The sequence below is a fragment of the Phoca vitulina genome, unplaced genomic scaffold (genome assembly GCF_004348235.1).
Source record: "Phoca vitulina isolate PV1807 unplaced genomic scaffold, GSC_HSeal_1.0 scaffold1, whole genome shotgun sequence".
Lineage (NCBI taxonomy): Eukaryota > Metazoa > Chordata > Mammalia > Carnivora > Phocidae > Phoca > Phoca vitulina.
Genome location: NW_022589704.1, coordinates 105,383,605 through 105,397,748, shown reverse-complemented (window position 1 = coordinate 105,397,748; position 14,144 = coordinate 105,383,605). Strand labels below are relative to the sequence as shown.

Below are 14,144 nucleotides of genomic sequence, written 5' to 3'. Positions count from 1 at the left end.
AATAGAACCAAGCTAAATAATCTCCCTTAAAAGTCAAACAGTGTCAGTAAACCCAGGAAGAAATCTAGCAATATCCCATAACTTACCAGAGGTGAGCATCTGCAATGCAGTTTTTAATGTCAATGATTATATGTTATTTTCAGACACTAGTCCCTGCATCACAGGAATTCTCAGGAAAGAACATTTTTTTACTCACTATATATATATGAAATGAAAACAACAACAACAACAACTTGTTCTTGTATCTTATGGAATACTACTAGTGATACTGAAGCAATAGATCTACTGCACTTGTTTGCCCTGGATATCTACTATGAAAAATGCTTGCATATACATCCTTGTTTTAGAGTTGAAAATGTCCAACAGAGTGCTAGGCTCTTCTAAAATTGTGGAGTAGGACTGTTGGTGGGAATGCAAGCTGGTGCAGCCACTCTGGAAAACAGTATGGAGTTTCCTCAAAAAGTTGAAAATAGAGCTACCATACAATCCAGCAATTGCACTACTGGGTATTTACCACAAAGATACACATGTAGGGATCCGAAGTGGTATGTGCACCCCGATGTTTTTAGCAGCAATGTGCACAATAGCCAAACTATGGAAAGAGCCAAGATATCCATTGACAGATGAATGGATAAAGAAGATGTGGTATATATATACAATGGAATATTATGCAGCCATCAAAAGGAATGGAATCTTGCTATTTGCAATGATGTGGATGTAACTGGAGGGTATTATGCTGAGCGAAATAAGTCAAACAGAGAAAGACATATATCATATGACCTCACTGATATGAGGAATTCTTAATCTCAGGAAACAAACTGAGGGTTGCTGAAGTGGTGGGGGGTGGGAGGGATGGGGTGGCTGGGTGATAGACATTGGGGAGGGTATGTGCTATGGTGAGCGCTGTGAATTGTGTAAGACTGTTGAATCACAGACCTGTACCTCTGAAACAAGTAATACATTATATGTAAAAAATAAATAAATAAAATAAGATAGCAGGGGGCGCCTGGGTGGCTCAGTTGTTAAGTGTCTGCCTTTGGCTCAGGTCACGATCCCAGAGTCCTGGGATCAAGCCCTGCATCGGGCTCCCTGCTCAGCGGGAAGCCTGCTTCTCCCTCTCCCACTCCCCCTGCTTGTGTTCCCTCTCTAGCTGTCTCTCTCTCTGTCAAATAAATAAATAAAATCTTTAAAAAAAAAATAAGATAGCAGGAAGGGAAGAATGAAGGGGGGAGAATCAGAGGAGGAGATGAACCATGAGAGACTATGGACTCTGAGAAAAAACTGAAGGTTCTAGAGGGGAGGGGGTGGGGGGATGGGTTAGCCTGGTGATGGGTATTAAAGAGGGCACATACTGCATGGAATACTGGGTGTTATCTGCAAACAATGAATCATGGAACACTACATCAAAAACTAATGATGTAATGTATGGTGATTAACATAACATAATATAAATAAATAAATAAATAAATAAATAAAATAATAAAATAAAATAAAATTGTGGAGTAGGGTTTCATTTGCCATCAATTCCACTCACCCATTTCTGTACCATCCCTTCCCGTATCCTCTATCCCTACACCATACTCTTTCTGATGCATAAGGCTTAATCCCAACAAATTCCCAGGATTAGTGTCCCTCCTTAATAATGAAGTTGATGTTCATATCATCTCCTTCACCTCCACCTAGAGACTTCTAATAAACCAGAAGCGGTGAGGTTAATTGGGAGTCCTGTCTGCAATAGCAGTTTGGATGGGGAAGGATGCCAGCTGTCAGGAGTCCCCAAACATAAGTGCAAAGAAAAAATTTTACTGAGTATTATTCCTCAACTTAACCAAGTTCTTTCCAATCTTTCCTCACAAAGTACCCAAAACAAAATGACAAGGTATCCATCAGAAATTTAGTATCTTTATTTAGAGTTTTACTTTTTTGGTCTCACATATTATGAATTTAATTCAAAAGATGGGAAGACCACAGTTACATCCTATGTGGTGACAAAACTAATGGAGGGACACTGTTTAAACAAGTGGATGTTTCTAGAACTTCCATTGCACAAAGCAGATGCTATGAAAAATAACTGAGTTTTGTGGTCATGCAGCCCTAATTATCTTTCCTCCCAAGATTCTTCTGATTTGGCTGAAGTGAGGATGACATGAATCAATATATATGTATGTAGCATAGAACATATAATAGACTAGATATTCTAAAATGTAATTTTGCTTCATTAAAATCAACAAACATACTTTTACTGTCTCACTGAACTTCAGGAACAAAGAATCATAAGTTTTAGGAGGACAAAACACCTAAATAAAAAAGAGGACCTTAAAAGTAGCTTGTGGGTGTTGGGGGTGGGGATGATCAGAGCACTTTCAAAGGCAGGACAGACTGACAGCCAACTTTTCAACAGTAATAGCAAAAGACAGAAGACTAGAGTGATGTGCTGGTGAGGATTTAAATCTGACCCCTCAACAGTGGGAGAGACCTGTAGCATTTCTGATTTCCATAAACACTCTGAGTTTATCCAGTTTCAAACTGGATTGTAACATCAGTGAATGCAGAATTGGGCACAGATGTGTATAACAGGTTCCTATGTGCTAGTGTGAGCTAGCTCCATCACATACCTGAATAATTCTCTCAATATCAGAAGGAAAATATCCTTTATTATTGAACTGTATGTCTAGCAAAATTATCTTCCATTAATAAAGGTGAAATAAAGTCCTTTATCAGATGAAGGGACACTTAGACAAAGAAACTCATAAGGATTTACTTCAGAAAGAAGGAAATTAAACCTTGTAGTAAGTAGAAAGTTATGAAGTATATGAAGGATTGAGGAACAAGTAAATTAGTGACTGCATTATTAAATAAAATAATAGTGTCAGGGCACTTGAGTGGCTCAGTCCTTAAGTGTTCAACCCTTGATTTCTGCCTGGGTCTGATATTGGGGTTGTGAGATTGAGCCCCATGTCAGTCTCTGAGCTCAGCTTGGATTCTGCTTGGGATTCTCTTTCTCCCTCTCCCTCTGCCCTTCCCCACCCCCACTTGCACTCTCTCTCTCTAAAAATAGATAATAAATAAATAAATAAATAACAACAACAACAATAATAACAATAATGGTGTCAACATAAAATGATTATTAATAGGAGGGGGGATGAAAATAAGAAAATAAACACACAAAATTCAATCCAGAGGTTGGTCAGTGGTGACTGGCTCATTCAACTGCCGTTTTGGAAGCTAAAATTGACATTTTCTGGACCTGACTGCAGCTGGGTTTCTGGACGTGCATAATGTTCTGGAAATTAAATAAGTTTATGGATCTGGAAGGCTGCAGTGAGACAGGAGTCATTTTTATGCCTCTTCAGCTGTTTCTACTGGCAAGTAAAATCATGGTAACATGAAGTGTCTTCTGCCATCACTTTTCAGAGACCTTTCCTGCTTCCTGGGGAGGAATACTGCAGGACTGGGGCCTCAGGGGCTTCTGGACTCTAGCCTCTCATCAGTGATGGCCCCAGAGCTAATAGCTTCCCATAAATCCCCTCACAACTGCTGAATAGTCATTCCAAAAGACTGCAACAAGAATTTACCAATACTGGAAGGCGTGCCACAATTTTGCAAGCAACTCATTTCCAGTGTTAAATGCATTCTTGTTCAAAATGCCCAAAAAAGTTGAATGAATAGAAAATAAGGAAGCAGAGACAAATCCAGCCATACAAGCAACCCCAAAATGTAGAGAGGCTTACATTCGCCAATTTATAACCCAAAGATGGTCAGACTGGATAAAGTACAAAATCCAGCCATATATATGTTCTTCACAAGATTACACACAGGCTTAAAGAAAAAGAAAGATTAAGAATATGCTAATCATGGGGTGCCTGGGTGGCTCAGCGAGTTAAGCATCTGATTCTTGATATCGGCTCAGGTCATGATCTCAGGGTCCTGAGATAAAACTTTACATAAAGCTCCCTGCTCAGTCTGCTTGAGATTCTCTCCCTCTCCCTCTACCCCCGCCCCTGCTTGTGCTCTCTCTGTCTCTCTTTCTCTCTCAAATAAATAAATCTTAAAAAAACACCAAAAGTATGCTTATCGTGATGAGCACTGAGCAATGTACAGAACTGCTGAATCATTATATTGCACACTTAAAAAGGATATAACACTGCCTATTCATTATACTTGAATTTAAAAAAAAATAAGAAAGAAAAAAAGGGAAGAAAAAGAAAAAATGAAAGGACATATATGGGAAAAGATAGACCACACAAATGAATCCGATTTACTAATAACAGACAAAACAGACTTAACCCCAAGGAGAAATTAATTTAAAAAGACCACTTCAGTATGAAAAAGAAAGTGTTCAATTTATCAAGATACAAAAATTTCTTAAGGACCCTCATTGTATATAAGATGAAAATTCACAGAACTTCTGGTAGAAAAAAAAGAAAATCCACTATTATAGGAGATTTCAATCCTCTTTCAATTGGTGAAGAATTAATGAAGAGATTAAGCATTTGAGCAATCCAATAACTGGATAGCCTAAATCCTTAATTTCTTTAAGTAAAAATTAAGAAAATTTAAGTAAAAAAATACACATCTAAAATCAATTAACTAGAAAGCAAGTAAACAATTATTTTATTCAACTTCTATGTTAATATGCCTTACTCAGGCTTCTATAAAGTAGATATAAATGCCAGCCCCAAACCCTGCCACATATAAATCTCAGCAAGTCCTATACCAGAAACCTTGGTTTCAGATCTTGCATGTTATAGGAGCAAGAGCTTCCAGATTTGAATCGCCAACCAGCCCAATGGAAATTATTTATTTCTTCATTGATTTCAACAAAGCCCACTGGAAAGGAATGGACAAGAACAAACCTTTGACTTTGCCCAAGGTGAGTGACCGTATGGCCTTGAATTCGACTTCTGGGGAGAAGTTGTAACTGAGTCGCAGTTGCTGATCCACCTGCAGGAAAACAGAAAACAAAGGTACATCAGCAGAGGTCTGTAAGTAAAGGGCATAAAACCCTCCCATCTGGAAAGAGCTTGGAAACACACACAGAGCAGATCCCTCTTTGGGACTTTCTCTCTGGAGAGATGAGAAATGTCTCGCTAATTCTCCCACAATGCACGCAAAATATGCCTTTCTTCCCTCTTGGTTAAATAAAGGCTTTCATACAAGTCTTCTCCCTGGGAAATTCTGTACAGCTTTAGACAGGTATTTATCTCCCCACTGAGATTTTCTCACCAAGTTCTTTGCTGCAAACAAGCAAACAAATGAAGCCTTCTTGGGGCCACGCTGTGCAGGACTGACATTGAAAGGAAAGCACACACTCATTCCCCATTTCTTCCTTCTCCCCATTTGGCCCTTGCTGCCTCCTTTGCTACAATAATTCTAACCTGGTCTTATTTGGGTGTGGATGGGGGGATTTTCCTGAGCAAATATGTCAGTTTGACAAAAAGTTGGACCCTGGGGAGGATAGGCTAGCAGAACAGTTGCCACCAACATGAACACCTGATAAGCACCCCTCACAGGGGTGAGCAAAGGCCACCACTGGAATACTTTAGGACTTTATTTCCAGGATAATCCTTTAGGGCACCCTCCTTTTCTGGCCTACTGCTAATCCCAGCTCTATCCCCTTCTTCCACTCCTCCTCATTCCAAGACAGTGTTACCCATCCATTCCCAGCCTTTTTGGTCTAGTCAAATCTGCAATTTCTCCTAGGCTCTACACTGAACATTCACATGATGTGAATAGGTAATTATGAACCTTTAAAACTGTATGCCCAGCCCCACTCTCCACTTGGGAGCAGCTAACCCAGGATTAATACTCAGTTTTCCTAGATCCCACGGTCCCTCCACCCACTTCTGCTCAGATTAACCATCCCCTAGAATCCTCTGGGTTCTGTAGCAGTTTCTGCTGTGAGAGAAGTCACTGGCTATGACTTCTCATGCACGATTAGATACCTTATTACTATTTCATTTATGAAATGAGACTGGAATAATATTTGCTATTTATTGAATTCTTGGTATGTATGAGACATCATATTGAAGCATCTTTTAAAATATATGCCTCCCTATAATACTGTGAAATAGGCATTATTACCCCTGTTTTACAGACTAAGGAACTGATATCTTAGAGATCAATAACTTGGCCAGGGCCAGACAGTGTCACAAAGCAGTGTCCCTTTGTCATATGGCCCACCCATCACTCTTTATGGTGTTTGCTTTACTTGTCCACACCTCTCTAGATATCTGAGCAACTCGTAGACAATCATTGTATGTTTTTACTTCTGGCTTTCAACAAAACTCATCAACAAACATCTGAGAATCTACTATGTGTCAAACACTATTCTAAGTGCTCCATGAGTCTACCTCATCCAGAAAGCTTTTCTTGATGTCTTGGTTAGGTCAGGTGACACTCTTCTCTATGTTCTTGGTGGCTTTTTTTTTTCTGCCCCTAACTTTGAATTTAAAGTGTTGCATTATAATGATCTGCTTCCCTCTCTTTCTCCCTCCCACCCTCACTAAACTATTGCCTCTTTAAGAATTCAGACATTTTAGCAATATATGTTTTCTTTAGGACCTTTTACAGAAACTGGCAAAGTAACTCCTAACATGGGTTTGTTGGGTGAATAAATAAACATCTTGTATTGATTCCCTTTCTATCTTGGGGCTATGGGGACATAGTCGGTCATATCACCAGGATGCTTATCACTGCCTGGTAGCCCCTACACCTTTAGGTACAACATAGGGTTTTTGGTCCCCATGGTGCCCATCCACAATTTGTTTAATGCTCATGGATTCAGATTCAGTCCTTGCCCCGAAGGAGTTTTCTTTCTGCCCTACTTCAGAGCTCTTTCCTGCCTCTTCTACTCTCTAAAACTGCCCCTTCCAGTAGGGGCAGGGTCCTCCCCTCCTGTGCTCTTGCCCAGGTTGGAGAGGATGCTGAAATGAGTGGGAATTCCCTGTGGAGTTGAGAACAGTAGAAGGTTGAGCTGAGATTCCCCTAGATTCTGCCCCTCACTTGCTCCCCAGGGTCCACAAGATCAGCTCCTTATGCAAGTTGTTCCTGAACCTTGACAGTTCCATGCTCAAATGTCACACATGGGAGAGCTCACTGTTCAAGTAGCTGAGTCATCCCTATCCCGCTATTCTGTTTCGTGGGAACTTACCTAGTCTTTAGCACTTAAACCCGATGACTAATGAAGGAGAGAAGGTGGCAAATGACACCCAGTTAAGGGAGTTTTTAGAAAAACATGAGTATTTGGAGAGGAAGGAAAGATGACTCAAACGATACTTGAGGCTACTGCTGGACTATGGATAGTTGGGGGATGGGTTCCAGCACTAACATGGAATATGGGCACCTAGCATTAGGACTGGTTCAGGTGCTGGGTTACCAATTTGAAAAAACTTAGCAAATTCATAGGACAAAAGCACACAAACAAAAAAGAAGGGTGTACTAGAGATACTTATTTTCAGGCCTTCAACATTTATAATATGGGGTATTGCAATCATTGAGGTATTCAGTGGGAAATACATTATTTTGTCATATTTCCTTTTATTTGTTTTTATGGTTTAGTATTGTTTTTGTTTTTAATTATAATTGGTGGGGTGGTAAGGGGTGAAGAATTGTCTGTAGTCCTTTACAACTATTGGATGTCTAAAGTTTGAAATCTGGCCTTAGAGAAGCTTTGTTGATCTCAGAATCTAGCATGCCCAGTGGTCTTGTCAAGTTGTTAAATGGGATGGAAAAAGGAAGAAAATGGAACAAACCTTTTTTGAGTAAGTCCTATATGGCAGGCTTCATGCTTGGTCTTTTAGCTATGTTCTTTCAAAAACCGACTGAGCTCAGTTTGCATTTGCATCCCCCCTCTTTTTTTAAAAAAAGATTTTATTTATTTATTTGACAGAGAGAGACACAGCGAGAGAGGGAACACAAGCAGGGGGAGAGGGAGGGGGAGAAGCAGGCTTCCTGCAGAGCAGGAAGTCCGATGCGGGGCTGGACCCCAGGACCCTGGGATCATGACCTGAACTGAGGGCAGAGGCTTAACGACTGAGCCACCCAGGCACCTTTTTTTTTTTTTTTTTTTTTTTAATAAAGCAATAGACTGAAGCTCTGAAAAGTGAGTAATGGTCTTAGATCACATAATGTAAGTAGTGGAGCACAAATTCACACTCAAGTCCTATAGGGATACCTCTCCTGACCTCAGGATCTTCATCTCTGGAGAAAAAAGGAAGTAATTACTTTGTTTCAAAAGTTCCTACCACCTCCTTCTTCATGAGCTGGCATTTTGGTAAACTGGCTTTATCTGTATAATGTCACCTATGCATTTCAAATAGGAACACTGAAGTTCACCTCCACCACCAGGGCATTTTGGGGGGCACCTGTACCTTAAAAAACACTAGCCAAATTACAATTCTCAAATCATCTCCAGGAATACTTGTTCCTGATTGCAGGCCCAGTCCCCATGACCTCCTTCTTAGCATCACAAAGAAAGACAGGAGGGAGAATAGCAACTCAAGGCCTGGGGGTTATGAGGGAATCTGTTTTTAGGTACTGGATGCCTCTGGTTGGTTGAGTATGGTGATGCCAACTCCCCTCTCTCTCTAATCAATTCTGATTCAAAGGGCCTAAGGGCAGGACTGGCGATGTAGTAGGAGCCTATCCTTTTCTGTTTTTACTGAACAGTTTGTTCTAAGCAGGAAGGATGGAGAAATATAGACAGGAAAAGAGGGGTGGGACTATCAAGGAGGCAGGTGTATTATGTTACTGTGCCAATGAACTGATTTAAAATTATTAAAAAAATAGTCTCTGCTCCAGTTTTTTTTTTTTTAAGATTTTATTTATTTATTTGACAGAGAAGGAGACAGCGAGAGAGGGAACGCAAGCAGGGAAGTGGGAAAGGGAGAAGCAGGCTTCTCGCTGAGCAGAGAGCCCGACATGGGGCTCGATCCCAGGACCCTGGGATCATGACCTGAGCCGAAGGCAGACGCTTAACGACTGAGCCACCCAGGTACCCCTCTGCTCCAGTTTTTTTTCCTGCACCCTCAAGGTTTTGGAAATAATATGTTCTCAACCAACATGTGTTTATCATTCACTATTAAATTGATTGGTGGAAATCCTTTTTATGGAAAAGAGAAGGAAATGCCTCTTATTGTTCTCTCACTGACCTGTTTGTGTCTTTCATTTGTGGAAAAGAATACAAGAAATATAAAGAAGGAAAACTGAATCATATGTACACATACTCACCAGAATGCATCCTGCATGTCCCATCAGTACCTCAGTGAAGACATTCAAATGAGAAGTTATCATTCCCATCCCTTTTATCCTCCAATCTTGCACCAAACTAATCTTTCTCCAAAGATGTGTCCCCCTTATTTCAAGAGTTAATTCTAGAGGGAAGCTCATTATATTAAAACCACTCAGGGACTATTTTTTTTTACCACACATTGGACAATTATTCTTTTTTTTTTTTTTATTTGACAGAGAGAGAGACAGTGAGAGAGGGAACACAAGCAGGGGGAGTGGGAGAGGGAGAAGCAGGCTTCCCGCGGAGCGGGGAGCCCGATGTGGGGCTCGATCCCAGGATCCTGGGATCATGACCTGAGCCGAAGGCAGACGCTTAACGACTGAGCCACCCAGGCGCCCCTGGACAATTATTCTTGAACCCCCACTCAATCAAGAAAACTAATAGTCAACTTTGACTTCTCCCATAACCCACATCCAAAAGGTTGCCCAATGCTACTGATGTTACTTCTATGACATTTCACATCTCCATGTCCCTGGTTCACCCACTGCACTAATTGAAGCCCTCATGATCTCTTTCTGACTGGCCTCTGTCTTATGTCTCATCACTCCCAAATGTGTATTTCCATGCAGTGATCACAGTGAGCCCCTGAAAATGAAATTGTACTTCCCCTGCCTATAATCCAATGGTTTCCCTTCCCTTCTCCACAGGGTCAATTTGATCTCCTCCACATAATAAATTAAGCCTTGGGGAATTTATTCATTTCATTCATAGATATTAATTGAGTACCTGCTATATGTTAGGCACTGCTTGATAAAGTGGGGGTTCTATGGTAATAAAAACAGAAAAAATCCCTGTCCTCTGGAGGAGAGAGAAGACAAAAAATTAGATAAATAAATAAATTATATTGAATGTTAGATTGTGTTTAAGCACTGTAGGGTGGATGTCAAAGGGCTAGGTCGCTGTATTAAACAAGGTGATCAAAAATGTTCTCATTAAGAATAGCTTTTTGAGTGATGTCCTGAAAGAAGTGCAAGTACAACTAGGAATGTAGATATATGGACAATAGCATTCTAAGCAAAGCATATTCAAGTATGTTCAAGAGCCCTGAAAACAGCAAGGAGGCCAGAGTGGCATGAGTAGAGTCAAAGAAAATACTGATAGATGAGGAGTAACATGGGAATGGAGCTGTGGATGCTGGGTCACGGAGACCCCCTTAAGCTTCTCAAGGTCTTTGGCTTTTACTCTACATGAGAAAGAAAACCACTGAAGTGTTTGGATGGAAGAGAACCATCTGATTAATGTTTTAATAGGATCTCTCTGGCTGCTGTGTTGAGAACAGGTTGTAGGGGAACAAAAAGTGAAGGAGAGATCTGTCAATTAAGATGCAACTGTAAACTGCAATAATCCAAGGAAGAGATGAGGGTGCCTGGGGCATGGTAGAAGCTGTTGATCAACAGGATGCTGCATGTGAGAGAAGAGAGATATCAGAGATGACACCATAATGTTTAGACTGAGAAGTTGCCAGAATAGAGCTGCTATTAACTGAGGTGTGGTAGATTATGGGGGTAGGGAATGCTTGGGGAAAGATTTTCAGTAACTCAGTGTGAAATATGTAACATTTGAGATGGTTAATAGACATTTAAGATATGCCAAGTAGGCAATGATAGGTCTGGAATTCAGAAAAAGGATTGGAGTTAAATGTAGCTTTGGGATTAATTAATCAGCATTCTATGGCATTTAAAGATGTGAGTCTGAATGAGATTAGACACAGAATGAGTGTAGACACAAAAGAAATGAAGATGAGTCTTGGGATGCTCCACTTCAGACAATGATGGGAAGGCAACAAAAGAGAAGAGAATGAGCATCCAGCAGATACAGAAGAAACAACAGGTGAAATCGATGTCCTGCAAGCTAAATAAGAATGTGTCTCAAGAGCAGAGGCATCGCTGTGTCAAATGCCAATGGGAAGATAAGTAAGGAGAAGACTGCTAGATTAGTAAGACCACTGGTGTCTTCAGAAGTATAATTTTAGTCCAGCACAGAGACAAATTCTTCACTGGTTTAAGAAAAAGGAAGGGCAACTTGGAAGACCAAATATATAAACATTTCCAAGGATGTGGGCAATAAACTGAAAGAGAAAATGGGACAGTACATGAAGTCAGACAAGAGAGAGGTTCCCTTCCCTGACCTAGAGAGTGATTTTTGTCATGTTGTGTTGTGTTGTGTTGTAATTGTGTTTTTAATGAATGCAATCCTTGCACGTTTATGCTTTGGGAAGCCATCCAAACAGAACTGGGAAATGTTGACAAGGGAGGGGAAGTTGCTGGAGCGATGTTCCTCAGTGTGGTATGAGACCCATTATCACAATAAAGAAGAAAAGAAAGTCATCTCATACAAGTGAAGATGGGGTTGTAATTGTTGGGGTGTAAGGGGAAAGAAGGAGGTTTAAAATTATCATCTAAGAGATCAAAAGTGATGGATTAAAAAAAATAAGAGGCAATTGCTGGGCAGATGGAAGAGCTCATTTTAAGTCATGATTCTGAATAGGATGATGTGGACTCTGCCAGTTCTCTGTTGTCATGTGCCCTCACCTGATCCCTGCCTTTTATACCAAGACCCCTGGAATTCCAGAGTGCTTGCCACACACTATGCTTTTCTGGACATCTTTGCTGATTCTCACATGGACCCACCATCTGAGCATTTCTTTCTCTCTTCTCCACTTAGCCAGTTCCTCCTCACCTTCATGACTCAGTTTATTCCTAACTTTCTCCAAGAAACAAATATTGATTCCCAGAAGAGATCATCTGTGCTCCCATATCACCTGCGCACATTTCTCCCCTAGCCCTTGCCAGTCTCTTGTGATTTCCTCTTCAGCTGTGTGTCCTCCTCTTATACTCCAATTCAGGGTTATCAAATTTGATCAGGCTTCAGAATCACCTGCTACCCCCTGCAAAAAAGTTGTCATTAAGTATATCTGATGTAAGGCCCAAGAACTTGCATTTCTAACAAGGTCTCAGGTGATGTTGATGCTGGTAGCAAGAGGGGAACACACTGTAATTCAGTAGTTCAATTTTGTCTAGTTCTTCAAAAGCTGGAGTCAAGTGTGCTTGATATCTATCCCCAGAACTTGGCTGCACGCTTGGCTCAGGGTAGAAACAGAAAATTTTACTGAACAGCCAAAGCATATTTGACTGAATGAGAAGTAAAGTAAGATACCTGAATGGTAAGCTCTCTTCCCTCCCGGTCAATGTTCAAGTGGTGCATCCTTCTGTTGGCAAAGTTCTCTGCATCAATATTGAAAACCTGGGTTTCTTCCTTGCTTAGCTGATAGCGAACCTGTAAGCTTCCTTGAAAAAAAATATTAGAAATTAGAATTAAACATATGCAAAAATGTGATCAGATTATCTTTTAGTGGATCATTACTCTCTTCTAGGGATCTATGTCTCAATCCTTTCATTATTCAAATTTTTAAAAATGCTATATTACTGTATGTATATAGTATATAGCATAAGCATGTATATACATATAGTAATATATATATGCTATATACTATATTAATATATACATATATACACCATATATACTATATAGATTTCATTATTCAAATTTTTAAAAATGTTATATTACTATAGCATCTGGGTCCATATGGAAAATCCTAAGTATAGGTACAAAATTTGTGTGTGTGTGTGTGTGTGTGTGTGTGTGTGTGTGTGTGATGAAAAACCATAATTCCAGGTTAGAAAATAAAACAATCACAAGTCTATTGTGTAATTGGATTGTGAAAAATTTTAATAAGATAGAGTCCTTTTCCATTCTCTCTTCAATTCCTACTATTTCTTATAATTCATTTTCTTCCTAATTGCCTTCATAGAATTTCATAATACATAATGTGAAATAAGATTGTAAAATAATCTAAGCCAGAATAGAAGAAAAATGTTTGGCCTATTAAACTGATACACAGTTGAACCAGTTGATACAAGAACCTCTATAACTAATGCTGGTTTTCCTGGTTTGCTCTCTCCTTTTTGCACTATTATTGTTTGGGTTTTTATCACTTAAATATGAATAATAGCTCTGTAGCAGTGGCATATTTGGTACTGAGAGGAGTTGAGCTGCGGTGGTGGTGCAAATGTGCAGGTGTAGGGCAAGGGGACCTGACCACAGCCAGCCTATGGTAAGGAAACACACATTGTGTGCACTAGTGGGCTGTTGGGTGGCATGCTCATCCACACTCCTTCCAATTCTAAGAATCTGGGCATGTTCATATTTAATTCCACCCAATAAACTAAATTAGCATGTGATAATTGTGTGTCAGGTATGGTGATGAGTACCACATTCCTTGAGGGTATTTGGACTCTTACCATCCCACTGTCTGAGTAATTCATCTACATACATATTCTGTGTGCATTTGTTCATTTTAAAAATTACTTCTATTTTATATATCGTCTCTAACACCTGCCTCACGATCATCTATCTTACATGTTAATAATCTCATAGGGATTCTGTCTATCAAAGTATTCTGAAGCTTCCCCAACATCACAGTTTATGTCTAAAATACTTCAACCAGTTCTTCTAGAGCCATACAAATATTGATCTCAATTTCTTAGGAGTTTTGGTGCAATAGTATCTTCTGCTCCTACAGGCCCTGTGCTCATCTCTACCCTAACAGATACTGGGCTGTGTTATTTGTATACTCACTTGTCTTTCACACAAATCTGTAAGCTCCTTGAACATCTGCACATATCTTAGATTCCTAGTGTCTGGATCATAGTAAATACTCAGTAAATTTTAAAGGAAGGAAGCAAGGAAGGAAGGCAAGGAAGGAGGGAGGAAGGAAGGAAGGGAAGGGAGGAAGGAAGGGAGGGAGGAAGGAAGGAAGGAAGGAAGGAAGGAAGGAAGGAAGGAAGGAAGG

At 40.1% G+C, this 14,144-nt stretch overlaps 1 protein-coding gene across 1 annotated transcript in view; it reads right to left on the bottom strand.

The window, feature by feature from the left end:
* The window catches only part of CNTNAP5 (contactin associated protein family member 5), a 792,175-nt gene that overhangs the window by 40,858 nt on the left and 737,173 nt on the right, over positions 1 to 14,144 (bottom strand). The window contains exons 20-21 of the mRNA XM_032412450.1: positions 12,449 to 12,579; positions 4,857 to 4,944 (exon numbers count right to left, since the gene is read on the bottom strand). Of these exons, the coding sequence (XP_032268341.1) occupies positions 4,857 to 4,944; positions 12,449 to 12,579 (219 nt within the window). The remainder of the gene's footprint in view (positions 1 to 4,856; positions 4,945 to 12,448; positions 12,580 to 14,144) is intronic.